This window comes from Protopterus annectens, chromosome 12.part0, assembly GCF_019279795.1.
Source record: "Protopterus annectens isolate FY-2018-M chromosome 12.part0, PAN1.0, whole genome shotgun sequence".
Classification (NCBI taxonomy): Eukaryota; Metazoa; Chordata; order Ceratodontiformes; family Protopteridae; genus Protopterus; species Protopterus annectens.
This window is the reverse complement of record NC_056746.1, coordinates 1,115,707,944-1,115,723,963: the sequence shown is the minus strand read 5'-3', so window position 1 is coordinate 1,115,723,963 and position 16,020 is coordinate 1,115,707,944. Positions and strand designations below refer to the sequence as shown.

Genomic DNA, 16,020 nt, shown 5'->3' with positions numbered 1-16,020 from the left:
GCTTTTGTGCCTCTGCCCACTGATTGTGTGGCAGGTCTGGCATACCTTTTGTCTTTGGAAGGGTGTGAAAGTGGAACCTGTAGCCCTGAGAAACAATATTCAAGACCCATTTGTCCTGGGTGATCATGTGCCAATTTTGTGAAAAAAGTGCTAGCTTTCCCCCTAAGGGTGCTGCCAAAAGATAAGTGCTTGGCATTGGCAGTGGAAAGTCATTGGGACTGTTTCCTATATGGCTGTGATTTGTCTTCTCCGCTTTTGGAGGTAGAAGCACCCCATTGTTTAGGCCTGTATGAGCCTTGGGGCTGAGATCTGCCTCTAGGGCATCTGTATCTGCCTCTTTGTGGCCTGTCTGACACTGGAAAGGACAATTCTTAGAAGGCCACTTCCTGCTAAAATTTGGGTGGCTGAACCTGTAAAAAATCCTTTACTGTCTGCACAGATTTCGCTTTATCCTCCATTTTCTTTAACACTTCTTCTGCCTTAACACCAAACAAAGTATCATGCTTTAATGGAGCATCCAATAATTTTGCTTTAACATGATCAGGTAGATTCTGTTCCTTTAACCAGGCATGCCTTCAAATGACAGAGCCTGTAACAGTGGCCCTGCAAGAAGCCTCCAGTGAATCAAAACCACATTGCAAAGTATGCTTTCCCACTTGTTCAGCTGCATGCAATAAATCCTGCATTTCCTTGTTTTCAGAACATTCAGAAATTGTCAACATTTTCTGTTTTAGCAGTGACATTAAGTATTGCTGATATTTAAGCATATGAAAATGACAATTTAAAGCCCTTACAGCCAAGGTAGCAGAGGTGTAAACTTTTTTCCCCATCTGTCCAGTGCTCTAGAATCACTATCAGGGAGGACATAGTTTTTTGCAGTGGAAGCCTTGACCCCTTTGGGACCCTGAGATATAGTTTCTGGGTCAGCAGCAGGGTTTTTATATAGAAATTTATGTGAATCTGGAACCCTGTAGTACCTGTCTGGCTTAGCGGGTGCAGGGGGTAAAGAGTCTGGAGACAGACTGGACTCTGAAAATACATCATCTACAATGTCTAGTACAGGTGGAATAGCAAGAGGTCTGTGCTGAGGCAGTAAAAGAAAATCTTTGAGCCTTTTCTTGGATTCTGAGTAATCTTGGCTCTCCCAGTGAAAATGCCCCCTCATGGTATGCAGGGTTTCCCCAAAAGAATAGCCCTCAGGAGGAGAGGCTGAAGGGATAGATTCTTCAGCATCAGAATCCACATATGGAGGAAGAGAGTATCCCTGTTCTGAAGAGGAGTCAGATGAAATGGAAACCTGATCAGAAGATTCATATTCAGTATCTTGCCTAGGTCTCTTATCAGGAGGGGGATGGGTACCCCTGATCAAAGTAATTAGGTCTTCAGCCATTTTGAGCATCTGTTTCTTAGGCATGGAAGTCTGTCCAGGAGAATGCTGTACTTGTTTCTTTATCTTTAAAGCTGTTTTAGTCTTTGTCTTGGAAGCTGAAGTTGGCTTGATATATAACTGTGTAGGTCTGAAAACACCCTCAGAAGCCGATGCCTGCACAGCGGCTCCAGACCCATCTGAGGGAATAGTTTCTGAAGGTCCAATACCTTGAGTATCCAGAGGCCTAGTTGTCTCCACGTGGGAGTCGGAGGCAGCCTGTGGCTCTGTGGTAGAGGGTGTCAGGGGCTGCAAAAGCACCTCACTGAGAACCGGCGACTGGCCTAGTGGAGGCTTCGTCGTCGGGTTTGGACCTCGGATGCCTGTCCTTTCCTTTTTCCTTGCGTTTTGTGAACTCCGGTCATCGGCTGTTCCTATGGAATTATATAATTAAACCTTCGGCCAAAGTAATGAAAGGCAAAATTGTACAGACTCTTAATAGTGCGATGGTTAAATCTAGCACAAAACCGACAACTAGCTACGTCGTGGTCAGGGCCTAGGCAAGGAACACAGTAAGAATGAAAATCCTTATGAGGTATTTGCTTCCCACAAGAAATACAATTGTTAACGTTTTCTGACATCAGTCTGGAGCAAGAAAAAAAGTCTCCCCAATGGGGTACTTAGCTTTTTTGAAGACTTCGGATCCGAAATTCGATTTTGAAAATCTCAGGAGTCAGCTGACCGGCTCTTGTGTACTGCTTTTGCTTCGGGCACCGCACTGCAAGAATAACTGGAGAAAATGGCGTCGGCTGTATCTTATATACCCCTGGCACACTGACGTCAGGGAAGAGGCGACAGCAACCGACGCCTGACTAGGACTTTGGAATTCAGGCCGACTGCGGGTTGCCTGCCAGCAGGATAACCCAAGTGTAATGACTGCAACAGTGAAACATGATGAACATCGATGTTTAAAAAATAAATACTCTCACCTTGAACAGTTCGGGATGTTTTGTGTAGATCCGACCTCTTGTACCTCCCATTCCTAATGCCCTGCAGGAAAACAAAAAAAATGATGTATGAAAGAAGATTCAATATAAAAAGTACAGTTGTGTACACTTACCATAAATGTAGATGTTCGAGTGTATTCATTGTTGCAGTCATTACATTTGGGTTATCTGCTTGTAGGTAGCCCTCAGCTGGCCTGTAGGGTCCTGCATCGGTTGCTGTCCCTTCTTCCATGATGTCAGGTCGTCAGGGGTATAAAACATGCAGCCGATGCCATTACATTAGTTTTTCTTGCCCCAGATGTCAGGTGCCCCCCTAATGGGAAGCAATTAAATATAAAAGTACAATGACATACCTCCAACAAAAAAGTAAATACACCAAAAAGGCTTTTAAGCATAGAAAAGGAAAGTAGAGGGATAGCCAAAAGAAGTTAGGGGGCTGGAGGGAGGGTAACCAGGACTGCAACAGTGAATACACTCGAACATCTACATTTACAGTAAGTGTACACAACTGTACTATATTCTTTGTGTTTCACTGCTGCAGTCATTACATTTGGGTAGATTCCCAAAGCTATGGATGGGAGGAGGAATTTAGATAGCATTAGGACGAGCTATAAGGCCCTACAAGACTGCAGTGGCAAAGCCAGCTCTGGACTTAGAGAAAATTGGCAAATGATAATGCTTGGTGAAAGTATGTACAGAACTCCAGGTAGCAGCTTCTAGGATGTCCCTGGTAGGGACGCCTCTGAGAAAGGCTTTAGAGGTAGATGCAGCCCTGGTGGAGTGAGGTCTGATCCCCTGGGGGATAGGTTTTCCATGGTGCTTATAGCAGAAATGAATGCAATGGCCTATCCATTTAGAAATGGCTTGCTTTGAAATAGCCTACCCCTCTGCCCCTGCAGCAAATGCCACCAGCAGTTGTTCAGATTTCCTTTGAGGTTTAGTCCTTTCCAAGTAGAATCTAAGTTGTCTGTGCACATCTAAGGAATACAGAATCTGTTCCCCTTTGTTCTGTGGATTGGGAAAGAAGGTTGGGAAGTGAATGAACCGATTAAGTGCCACACTGGATACCACCTTGGGCAAGAAGGATGGATTGGTTCTGAGGGACACCCTGTCCGCAGGAAAAATGATGAAAGGCTCCACTGCCATAAGGGTCTGTAATTCAGATACCCTTCTAGCTGAAGTGATTGCTAAAAAGAAAGCGGTTTTCCAAGAAAGAAATTAAGTCTGCAGTAGCAGATGGCTCAAAAGGAGGTAGAGTGAGTTTCTCCAAAACAAAGTTAAGGTCCCAGGCTGGGGTTGGAGCTCTCCTGGGTGGTCTTAAACTTTTGGCCCCTCTAAGGAACTGCCTGAGCAGTGGAAGAGAAAAGAGGGGAAGTTCTGTGTTATAATGAGCTGAAATGGTTGAGGCATGGATTTTAATGGAGGAAAAAGACAGGCCCTTGTGAAGCATCTCAGCTAAGTATTGTAAAGTCTGAGGTAAATTGAGCGCTGCTGTGCTCACCCCTTGAGACTGGTTCCAGGCACAGAATCTTTTCCATCTTTCCACAAAAGACTTTCTAGTACTAGGCCTCCTTGCCTCTAAAATAACATCCAACACAGGTTTACTGAGGGATGGTAAAGGAGAAATTATGTTATTAGCCAGGCTGCAAGGTTCAGTGTTAGAATCTGAGGGTGCAGAATCTGGTTCTCCTGCTGAGACAACAGGAAAGGAGTCTGAGGCAGGTGTCATGGGAATAACTGTGACACATTGTGCAGGAGGGTGTACCAGTGTTGGCATGGCCAGTCTGGAGCAATCAAAATCATCCTTGGTTTGTCCTGTTTGGAGAGCAGAGGCAGAGGGGGGAAGGCATAGACTGATAGGTTTTTCCAGCTGAAGGACATAGCATCCACTTGTGAGGAGTCCTTGTGCAAAATTTGTCCAACTGGTAGTTCTGGGGAGAGGCAAACCGGTATATATCTGGGCTCCCCCCATTTGCTTGTCAACATGTTGAAAATCCTTGGTTCCAGTTTCTACTCGTGTGGGTCCATGAGGTTTCTGCTTAGTCCGTCTGCCAGTGTATTTAATTTTCCTGGCAGGAATTGAGCTTGTAGGTGCACTTGGTAGCTCAAGGCTGTGTTCAACAATGCCATGGCTAGTCTGCAGAGGGGGTAAGTATGTGCACCCCCATGCTTGTTTATGTACCACATAACAGTGGTGTTGTCCGGCTTTACCATTAGTTGTCCTGGAAGAATGTGGTCCTTGAAGGCTGTCAGAGCATTTTGTACAGCTAACATTTCTTTTTGTTTGATATGCAGGTGCATTTGACTTGGGTTCCATTTGCCCTGAATGCATTTCCCCGCCAGGCGAGCCCCCCATGCATAGTCTGATGCATCTGTTGTTAGGGTTTGGGCGGTAGGGGGGTGGTGTAAAAGAAAGCCCCTTATTTTGGTGGCAGTCCTCTGCCCACCAAAGGAACTCTAGGCGTAGGCAAGGTACAATAGGAATCATTGCTTCTAGAGCCTGAGAATGTTGACACCATAGGCATTTTAGATACCACTGTAGTTTCCTCATATGTAATCTTGCATATGGAATTAGAAGAATGCAGGAGGCCATTAACCCCAAGGCTTGCAGTATTTGTCTTGCAGATAGCAAGGTTTTTGTGGCCTCTTGTTTGAAGTAGGTTGTCAAATGAATTTGTTTCTCTGGTGTGAGGTAAGCCATCTGGGAAGTTGTATTCAAGCTTGCTCCCAGGAATATAAAGGTGTGATTTCTTTTCGTTTATGGTGTACCCCAGGCAAGTTAGCACCCTTTGTACAAAGGCCAGATGATTCAAAAGTATGTCCTGGCTTTCTGCATGAATTAGACAATCGTCCAGGTATGGATATATTTGAATATTTCTTAGCCTGCAAAATGCAATGACTGGAGCTAGGCACTTTGTGAATACCCTGGGCGGAGTAGATAAGCCAAAGGGGAGTGCAGAGAACTGATATTGCGTGTAGCCGGCTTTGAAGCGTAGGTATCGTCTGCAAGACTCCCTGATGGGGATGTGCAGGTATGCTTCTTTTAAATCTAGTGTTGCCAACCAGGCATCTTTGCCTAGCATAGGAAGTAATTGGTGAAGAATCAGCATCTTGAATTTTGGAATCTCCAAAAAGGTGTTTTAGAGTAGACAGGTCCAGGATAGGACGCCATGAATGGTCTTTTCTGGGTACCAGGAAAAGTCTAGAGTAGAAGCCTTGCCCCTTTTCCTCTTCTGGTACCAGCTGAATACCCCCATGCATAAGAAAGTGCTTGTTTTTGGGCCTCTGCCCACTGATTTGGGGGTAGGTCCAGCCACCCGCTTGGTGTTGGCAACGTGTGGAAGTGAAATCTGTATCCCTGGGACACTATATTTAAAACCCATTTGTCCTGGGTAATGAGTCCCAATTCTTTGTATGAAGAGCAAACTCCCCCCCCAAAGGGGCAGTCAGTTGATAAGTGCTTGGAAATTTTAAATGGAAGTCATTGACACAGTTTACCACAGCGAGGAGTCTTATTACTCCCGGATTTGGAGCCCCCCCCCCCCCCCCCCACTGCTTAGTCCTGTGTGTCCCCTGGGACTGAAACATGGGGTTTTTGCTCTGTCTGGGTTTGGCTTGAGAAGACCTGTAAGGGGCTGGAAAGGACCAATTCTTAGAGGGCCAGTGCCTACTAAATCTAGGAGGCTGAACATGTAAGAAATTTTTAACAGTTTGCATAGATTTAGCTTTATCTTCCATCTTTTTAAGAACTTCCTCAGCCTTGTTGCCAAAGAAGCGGTCCTGATTTAAGGGAGCATCCAACAATTTAGCTTTAACATGATCAGGCAAAGATTGCTCCTTAAGCCAAGCATGCCTTCTGAGCACAGACCCAGTAACGGCAGCCCTGCAAGAGGCCTCTAATGAATCAAAACCACATTGCAAAGTATGTTTTCCAACTTGTTCAGCAGAATGCATTAAATCCTGTAATTCTTTATTTTCCACACAGTCAGGAATCAACATCATTTTCTGTTTAAGCAATCCAACAACATGTTGCTGATACTTTAACATATGAAACTGGCAGTTTAAAGCCCTAATGGCTAAGGCTGTAGAAGTGTAAACCTTCTTACCCCATCTATCCAGTGCCCTGGTGTCTCTATCAGAAGGGGTAGGATTTTTAGCAGTAGTAGCCTTAATGCCCTTGGGCCCCTGTGAAATAGTCTCTGGATCCGCAATAGGATTTTTAAAAAGGAACTTGTGTGACTCAGGGACCCTGTAGTATCTGTCACATTTTCTGGGAGCAGGAGGCAAGGAATCAGGGGCCAAACTAGATTCCGAAAAAGCATCATCAACCATGTCTAGTACAGGAGGAATAGCTAAAGGCCTATGCTGAAGTAGGAGTAAGAAATCCCTAAGCCTCTTTTTTGATTCAGAAAAATCCTGGTTTTTCCAGTGGAAATGCTCCCTTAGAGTTTCCCAATGGAAATGCTCCCTTAGAGTATGCAAGGTTTCCCCAAAAGAAAAATCCCCTGGAGGGGTAAGCAGAGGGAATGGAGTCCTCTGCATCAGAATCCTCATAGGTAGATAAGGGCAAATCCAGATCATCAGAAAAAACAGAATCCTGGTCAGAAGATTCATAATCAACTTCAGTCCTAGGTCTCTTAGAAGTGGGGAGTTGGCTACCCCTGATTAGAGTTGGCTACCCCTGATTAGAGTTAATAGATCTTCAACCATTCTTATCAATTGTTTTTTAGGCATAGGGGCCTGAGCATGTGGCCTGGGTGTCGGTTTTTAGGCATGGTTCAAGATTTAGGCCTAAGTAAGGAAGGAGGCGTCGGTTTAATATGCAAGTCTGTAGGCCTGAATACACCCTCAGAAGCCGGTGCCTGCACAGCGGCTCCGGACCCATCCAAGGTAGAGACATCCATGGGTTCCTTAGTTGAAGCATCTCGCAGCATACCAGACTCCAAATGGATCTCAGTAGAGGCCTGCAAATCAGAAGTAGCAGGTATCAGGGGCTGCGAAATCGCCTCACTGAGTACTGGGGACTGGCTTAGGAGAAGCTTCGTCGGCAGTTTTGGACCTCGGCGGCCTGTCGCTGTCTTTATCTTTGCGTTCTTTGGAATTCCGGTAGTTGGATGGCTAACCGATGACATTTATGGATAATTAAACCAAGAACCAAAATATTTAGAGGCGAAAAGATACTGACGACGGATAGTGCGCTGATTAAATAAAGCACCGACAGCAAGGTACGTCGTGGTCAGCGTCTAGGCAAGGAATACAGTACGAATGAAAATCTTTATGAGGTATTTGCTTTCCACAAGTAATGCAATTATTAACTTTTACTGACATCGGTAAGGAGCAAGAAAAAGTTTCCCCAACTGGGTACTTAGCTTTAGTTGAAGACTTCAGTTCTGAAACCCGAAAACGAAAATTTCAGGAGTCGGCTGACCGGCACTTGCGAACTGCTTCTGCTTCGGGCACGGCATGGCAAGAAAGACTGATGTAACGGCGTTGGCTGCATGTTTTATACCCCTGACAACCTGACATCATGGAAGAAGGGACAGCAACCGGCACAGGATCCAAGACTTTGTTAATCAGGCTGACTGAAGGCTACCTGCAAGCAGATAACCCAAATGTAATGACTGCAACAGTAAAACATGAAGAACATCTATACAATACATACAAAAACAATACAGCAAATTAGCCCAGAGAAACAGTAAGAAATTTCAGGATTTACAGGCAGCCGTGAAGTTTGGAAGAAATACAAGCCAAACATTTTTTACAATTTTAAGTAATCTGTCACATAAACATGTATAAATAGGATCACTCTAAATCAGTAATTTTAAAAGCATGTACTTACAATTCATGTATGGTCAGGCATCATCACACAGTTACATTTTCATATGAATTAGTAAAGTGATTTCATTTAAAGAGCTTCTAAACTTATTCCCTTAGCTTACATTCATCCAACTTCAAACCTTGTGATAGTTTTATGGTATTCAGAGTACAGGTATGGCAGGGAAGGGGGTAAAAATGGACAACCTGCTTTCTGGTATCTGACATAAACCCAGGACCACAAGACAGATCTGTCAGTTTATTGAATAATCTCTGTGTTGAAACTTAATGATCACCAACACAGTTAATCGAAAAACTGACATAAATTCACCCATCACCCGCCAACAGACAAACAATGTTTCTGCAGGGGGAAGCCCCCTGCACCTTCCAAACCCCCTTGTTAATTACTTATACCAACTCCGAAACTGCACTACAGTGGAGATCAGGGCAAATTCCGTGACCCCTACTATAGTGTGATCTCAGTCAGAAAGGCTTGATAAACCAATATAGGTTTCAGCAATTTGGTACTTCAGTCAACTGACATCGATCCCTTAGGACAGTGACCACGCTGAATTCTTAAATGAACACTTCACCTTCTCCTCAGTTTAATTCAAGCCTTAGATTGCTTTTCTCCCTATGCAGTTCCAGTTTTGTGCAGGTACGAAAAACCTGCTTGATCTTTATAAACTTTAATTTCTTTGCCTTGGAATCAAAGGATGGGAAAGCTCACCTACCTTTTTAAGCTTAACATCTTACATACTTTGCTGAGGAATTTGTCTTCAGCTGCATGACATACCGCAGGCGCAGTGAAATGTCTAGTTTACCTTGTAAGGTACAGCTGACAGTATTAGACAGGCAATTAGTCCTGCTGATGTCAGGAGCTCAGCAGCTGCTATAAAAAGGGCAGAGACCTGGGAAACTGTTTGCCATTATCTTTATTGCAGAGAAGAGGAGAAATGGTATCAATGTACATAGTTGGTAGGGTTGCCACCTTTCTCTCTTTCTGCAGAGCAGTCCTGACTTGTGCAGTTCTGTCTTGGTGGTGGTGGTGGTGGAGCATGAACAATGATAGATATATTGACACTTTCCAAGAAGAAATATTTTCTGACTTTTCTTTACAGGTTACAGAAATATTTTATACTACATTTAAGTCATCTTACTATGTAAAGCATTATAAATGACCAACACTGTACACCACACAGAGTCTTTATTTATTTTCATCTTATTGCCAAAATTATTATTTTTCATTTGATGATGGCATGATTTGTCCTACATAATCTTATGTTTTAGTATGATCATCTCACTTTGCACATCTAAAAACAACGGCAACCCTAACAGCTGACTACATATTTTGTACAAGGATCCACTTATAAGTAGTATTTTCTGTAACTGCAACAGTTTTGTATATAGTGTTACACTTGTAGACAGAACTACTGATGTCATGCTGAATGATTATGACTGATGAAATGGGCAGTATGCTGCAACATAAATCAAGGGATAGCAATGCAACAGAAGTGAGAAAGTGTAATTTATGAAGGCATGTACACCTCAGTCTAAAAAAAAATCTCCAACACAAATTCAAAAAAGTACAATTGTGTACAGTTCGCATAAATGTAGATGTTCGAGTGTATTCACTGTTGCAGTCATCACCTGTGAGTCAATGTTTTTGTGCACTGGCTGCTGCCGCCTGTAGTCGGACGTCAGGTCATCAGTACTATAAAGCAAGGCAGCCGATGTCATTACATCAGTTTTTCTTGCCTTAACCCATCAGAAGCACAAGGGAAAAGACAGAAGTGGTCCTGGTGGCCAAAAGCCACCCTGGGAAGCATGTGCCCCCTAGGGGAAGATGTGAAATGGGGGATGGAGGGAGGGAAACCAAGACTGCAACAGTGAATACTCTTATGGTAAGTGTACGCAACTGTACTATGTTCTTCGTGTTTCACTGCTGCAGTCATCACCTGTGGGAAAATTCCCAAAGCTGAGGTAAAGGAAGAGTGGAAGGATAGGTAGAGTCCTAGGTATAGGTCAGGAGGCCCTGTAGAATTGCAGAGGCAAACCCTGCCCTAGACTTGGAAAAGAAAGGTAGGTGGTAATGCTTTTGTAAAGGTATGGACAGAGGTCCAGGTGGACGCTTCCAATATATCCCTGGTAGGTACTCCTCTAAGGAAGGCAGTGGAAGTGGAGGTTGCCCTAGTTGAGTGGGTATGGATCAACTTAGAGACGGATTTCCCATGTAGTCTGTAGAAAAAATGGATACAGTGTGAAATCCATTTGGAAATGGTTTGTTTGGAGATGGGTTTCCCCTCTGCCCCTGGGCAAAGCTTACAAGAAGCTAGTCAGTTTTTATGAATGGCTTAGTACGGTCCAGATAGTATCTGAATTGTCTGTGCATGTCTAGTGAGTGTAGAATTCTTTCCCCCTTGTTTTGAGGGTTGGGAAAGAAGGTGGGAAGGTGTATGGCTTGCTTAAGAGTCACATCAGATACCACCTTGGGCATAAAGGAGAGATTAGTCCTCAGGGAGACTCTGTCTGCATGAAAAATTATGAAGGGCTCAACAGCCATGAGAGCTTGAAGTTTTGAGACCCTTCCTGGCTGAGGTGACAGATAGTAGGAAGGCAGCCTTCCAGGGGAGGTATTTCAATTCTGTTGAAGCGGCAGGGTTCAAAAGGAAGTAAGGTTAGTTTCTCTAACAAATAATTCAGGTTCCAGGGTAGAGTAGGAGGTTTTCTGGGAGGCCTGATATTAGAAGCCCCTCTGAGGAATTGCTTAATCAAAGGATGAAAGAAGAGGGGTGGGTCTGAATCATAATGGGCAGAGATGGCCGAGGCATGGATTTTAATACAGGAGAAGGAGAGGCCACTATTGAGCAACTCTGCTAAGTAATCCAGGATGAGAGGGATGGAAGGTTGGGAGGTACTGCCCCCTTTTGTTTCCAGGAGCAGAATCTTTTCCATTTTCTTGCATAAGATTTTCTTGTGCTGGGCCTTCTGGCCTCTGTGATGTCCAGGACCTGATTGCTTAACAGTGACTTCTTGTTAGTTTTTAGTGTATACGCCATGCTGAAAGTTTGAGAGTCTGTAGGTGTGGGTACAGTACCTTCCCCCTCTCCTGGATCAAGAGGTCTGACCTTAGGAGAAGCAGCTTCAGGGGCTGTATGGTCAGACTGAATAGTAAGGGGTGCCAATGCTGTCTGGGCCAATCTGGAGCGATAAGGATGACCTTTGTTCTCTCCTCTCTTATTTTGATCAGAACCTTGGGAATAAGGGGCAAAGGAGGGTATGCGTACACAAAGAGGGAACTCCAGGGGAAGGTCAAGGCATCCACCTTCCATGCTAGGAGGTGATATTCCCCGGTACAAAACTTTTGCAGCTGGTGGTTGAGGTGCGAGGAAAATAGGTCCACCACTGGGGTCTGCCACTCCTGGGTGATTTGCAAAAAGATTTTTCTGTGGAACTGCCATTCAAGGGGGTCCAGTAAGCTTCTGCTTAGGTGGTCTGCCAGTGTGTTGTTGATCCCTGGTAAGTATTGGGCAATTAGGTGTAGCCCCATGGAGGTGGCTGTAAGCCACAGACTCATGGCTAACCTGCACAGAGGGTAAGACTAGGTGCCCCCCTGCTTGTTGATGAACCACATTACTGTGGTGTCTGTTTTTATAAGGAGGACCCCTGGCCTGAGATGGGGTTGGAAGGAAGTCAAAGCATTTTGCACTGCCATCATTTCTTTCTGGTTGATGTGCAAGTGAAGTTGCTGGGCATTCCAGAGGCTTTGGGTACACCTGCCTGCTAGGTGAGTGCCCCAAGCTATGTCTGAGGTGTCAGTAGTGATTGTCTGGCTGGAAAGGCGGAGGATGAAGGGAAGACCCTTGTTCATGGCACAGGCCTCTGCCCACCAGAGAAATTTGTCCCTTATGCAAGGGATCAGTGGGAGAGTGGTCTCTAGGGACAGAGTGCTGACACCAAAGGTTCTTTAAGTACCACTAAAGCTTTCTCATGTGAAGCCTGGCGAGAAGGATGAGAAGTATGCAAGATGACATGTATCCCAGGGCTTGCAGGAACTTCCCCGCAGTGAGGTGACTTCTGGAAGCCAGCTGGGTGAAGTAGAGAGGCAGGAAGCTCTGCTTTTCTGGGGATAGGAAGGCCATTAGGGTTGCTGTGTCTAGCACAGCTGCCAGGAAAACAATTTTCCTGGTGGGGTTTTGCTTTGATTTTTTTCTCATTGATGACGAACGTTAGGGAAGTTACGAGTTTTTTGACAAAGAGAAAATCCTGGAGCAACTTTTCTTTGCTGTTCACCTGAATGAGGCAGTCGTCCAGGTTGGGGTAAATCTGTATATTTATCTGTCTGTAGATTGCTATAGCCGGGGCCAAGCATTTGGTGAATACTCTGGGAGCAGTAGATAAGCCAAAGGACAGTGCAGAGAACTGAAAGTGCTGACTGCCTGCTCTGAAACGCAGGAATTTTCTGCATGATTCCCTGATGGGGATGTTGAGGTAGGCATCTTTTAGGTCTATTGTCACAAGCCAGGCATTTTGTGTGAGCATAGGCAGGAGCTGCTGCAAGGTTAGCATTTTGAATCTGGGGACCACCAAGGAGGTGTTCAGTTTGGATAGATCCAAGATGGGGCACCAAGTGCCCTCTTTTCTGGGAACAAGGAATAGTCTGGAGTAGAAACCTTTTCCTGATTGATCCGGAGGGACAGTTTCTACTGCCCCCCTGGGATATTAGTGTTTTTACCTGTTTTAATGCCTCTGCCCCCTGGTTTGGGGGGAGGTCTGGGTACCTTCCTGGACCTGGGAGTTTGCTGAAGGAGAATTTGTATCCCTGAGAAATTATTCTTAATACCCACTGGTCCTTGGTTATAGAGACCCAATTGTCCTTGAAGCGTGTGAGCCTTCCTCCTAGTTTTAGATGAGTGAAAGGAGGGCAGAGGGGGTAGTGAGAGACATTGTGAGTGCTTACCATAGAAGCCTGGCTTAGAACCTCCCTGTCTTAGAGGCAGAATTGGTCCATTGTTTGCTTCTTTGCTGGCTGTGGGACAGGGGGTCTGGATGTCCTGTCCCTGCGGAGCTTATTTTGGCTCTGTCTGCTCGGTGCAGGGAAGGCCCAGTACTTAGAGGGGAAGTTCCTGCTGAATCTAGGCGGTTGAACCTGAAAGAAATCTTTTACTGTTTGCATAGATTTTGCTTTGTCTTCCATCTTTTTAAGCACCTCTTCCGCTTCTTCCCCAAACAGGCGTTCCTTATCTAGGAGGTGCATCAATAAGTTGAGACTTGACATGATCAGGGAGAGGTTATTCCTTCAGCCATGCATGTCTTCTAATAACAGATCCTGTCACTGCTGCCCTGCTACAGGCTTCTAGGGCACCATATCCACATTGTAATGAGTGCTTGGTCACTTGACAAGCAGAGTGTAGTAATTCTGCCAGCTCTTTTGAATTGGCACCATCAGAAGCGGTAGCAATCTCCTGTTTTAATTGTTCCAAAGTGTGTTGTTGATATTTTAACATATGGAACTGACAACAGAGTGCTCTGATAGCTAAGTTGCAGAGGTGTAGACTTTCTTACGCCATCTGTCCAGAGCTCTGCAGTCTTTGTCAGAAGGAAGAGGATTCTTGGCAGAACTAGTCTTAGCTCCTTTGGGTCCCTGTGTAATGACCTCCGGATCTGCAGCAGGGTTCCTCTACAGGTATTTGTGAGAATTCAATACTCTCTGTAGTACCTGTCAGATTTAGCTGGAGCAGGAGGCAGGGCATCAGGGGCTAAACTGAATTCAAGGAAAACATCATCCACCACTTCTAAAATAGGTGGGATGGCCAGGGGTCTGTGCTGGGGCAGGTCCAGAAACTCTCTAAGTCGTTTCTTGACTGTGGGTAGTCCTGAGATTCCCATTGAAAATGTTCCCCGAAGGAGAGATCCTCTGAAGGGGAGGCAGAGGGGATGTATTCCTCTGCATCTGAATCCTCACAAACAGTTAAGGGCTGTTGCTCCTCTTCAAAGGCAGAATAATCAGATACCTCAGACTCTAGGTCTGTCATAATTTCTGGAGAAGGAAGCCTTTTCCTTTTTGGAGTGGGGGCTTGAGTACCTTGGATAAGGAAGATGAGATCCTCCACCATTTTAAGCATTTGAGCTTGGGGTGGGGGAGCAGTGGCAAGATGGTGGCTAAAAGCAGATTTCCTAGAAGTGGCCTGGCTTCGAGGCCTGAGAGAATCCGTCAGTCTCTGAGAAACGGTAGTTGAAAGAGAAGACGTTTTTTGTCTAGAATCGGTAGTGCGAACGGCCTCCTCAGAAGCCAGTGCCTGCATCATGGCTCCGGACCCAGCCAAGGCAGAGTCAGCCAAAGGCTCGGATGACAAAGTGGATTTCTGCGGCATACCGGACTCCGAAAGGGTCTTGGCAGAGGCCTGCGTAAAAAGCGGGTCGAGCATCAGGGGTTGTGAAAGCACCTCACTGAATTTCAAGAACTGACGACTTGCTTAGTGGTAGTGTTGTCGGAAGGCTTAGCCTTGTGGGGCCTGTCTCTATCATTACATTTTTTTGGAATGTGGGCATATTGTTGGCTGACGGACGCCATATCGGAATTCAAAGACGGAATATGAAAATGATTGGCTACAAATGAGCTCTACGGTGAATGGTTCTCACATTAAAGAGGGCACAGAACCGGCAACGAGGGATGTTGTGGTCTGGGCCTAAACATGTGATGCAGTAAGAATGGAAGTCTCAGTGTGGGATCTGCTTTCCACATGCGAGACAATTGTTAACTTTTTCGGACATAGGTTAGAGCAAGAAAAAAGGGTCCCTAACAAGGTACTTAGCTTTAGACATTTTCTGCTGAAATTCTACTTCTGGTAGTGACCGACCGGCACTTGTGCGAACTGCTTCTGCTACGGGCTCCATGGCAAGAAAGACTGATGTAATGACGTTGGTTGCCTTGGTTTATATAGTACTGACAACCTGATGTCAGACTACAGGCGGCAGCAGCCGGTGCACAAAAACACTGACTCTGGTATTTGGGCCAGCGGAGGGCTACCGCAGCAGGGATAATCCACAGGTGATGACTGCAACAGTGAAACATGAAGAACATCAGGCAGTTATACTTTTGTACAATATAGCACATTAGCACATTTCTCCAGCATTCAGGATAACAAAAGAAAAAATCTTTCTAGTGCTGCAAGCACTACTAAGTAGCAGAACACATCCTGTGAAGTGTTAACAGCTCCTGGATTACAGAATTAGCTTTAACACCACAGGAAGAGTGTGGGGGAGGGACTTGAGTGTTCATAACACAAACACAAAATTACGATCCTTACAAAAGCCTGGAATTTAGCTGCTTTCTTTGGCTACAGCTGTAAAATAGACCTGGATTGCTTGTAACAGGCTGAGAGAGAAATGTATATGATGGTCATTCAGGAATAGAATGCAAGCACTCCTGCAACAGAAGATGTACAAGATGACTGTGACTCACACTGTTGCCATTGCATCTTAATGGACTGGGAAAACCTAATCAGTTCCTCACGTCTAGCATGACTAATATAAAGGGGACATGAAATATATTTTTGGAAGGTAATAAGAAAGCACTAAAATAAGATCATGTTGATATATCAGACTCCATTGTTGACCACTTTGTGGAAAAAAAACATTAAAATGGTATAAGAGGCACCCAAATGTATTTTAATGCATTAAAACAGCTCAGAAAACACAGTGAAAAAAAGCATTTTCTGAGTTCCAGTGTGGAGTTTTCCTTTAAACCAACAACGCAGTGAATGACAACAGCAATTAAATATATAGAACTACATAAAGAAATCAAAAGGTTTGCCTAATGTATTGAAAATG

General features: G+C 44.9%; 1 protein-coding gene across 1 annotated transcript in view; it reads right to left on the bottom strand.

Moving 5' to 3' along the window:
* Positions 1–16,020, bottom strand: part of DNTTIP1 (deoxynucleotidyltransferase terminal interacting protein 1) — a 1,330,332-nt gene that overhangs the window by 312,831 nt on the left and 1,001,481 nt on the right. Inside the window, exon 10 of the mRNA XM_044088998.1 lies at positions 2,356–2,416. Within this exon, the coding sequence (XP_043944933.1) occupies positions 2,356–2,416 (61 nt within the window). The remainder of the gene's footprint in view (positions 1–2,355; positions 2,417–16,020) is intronic.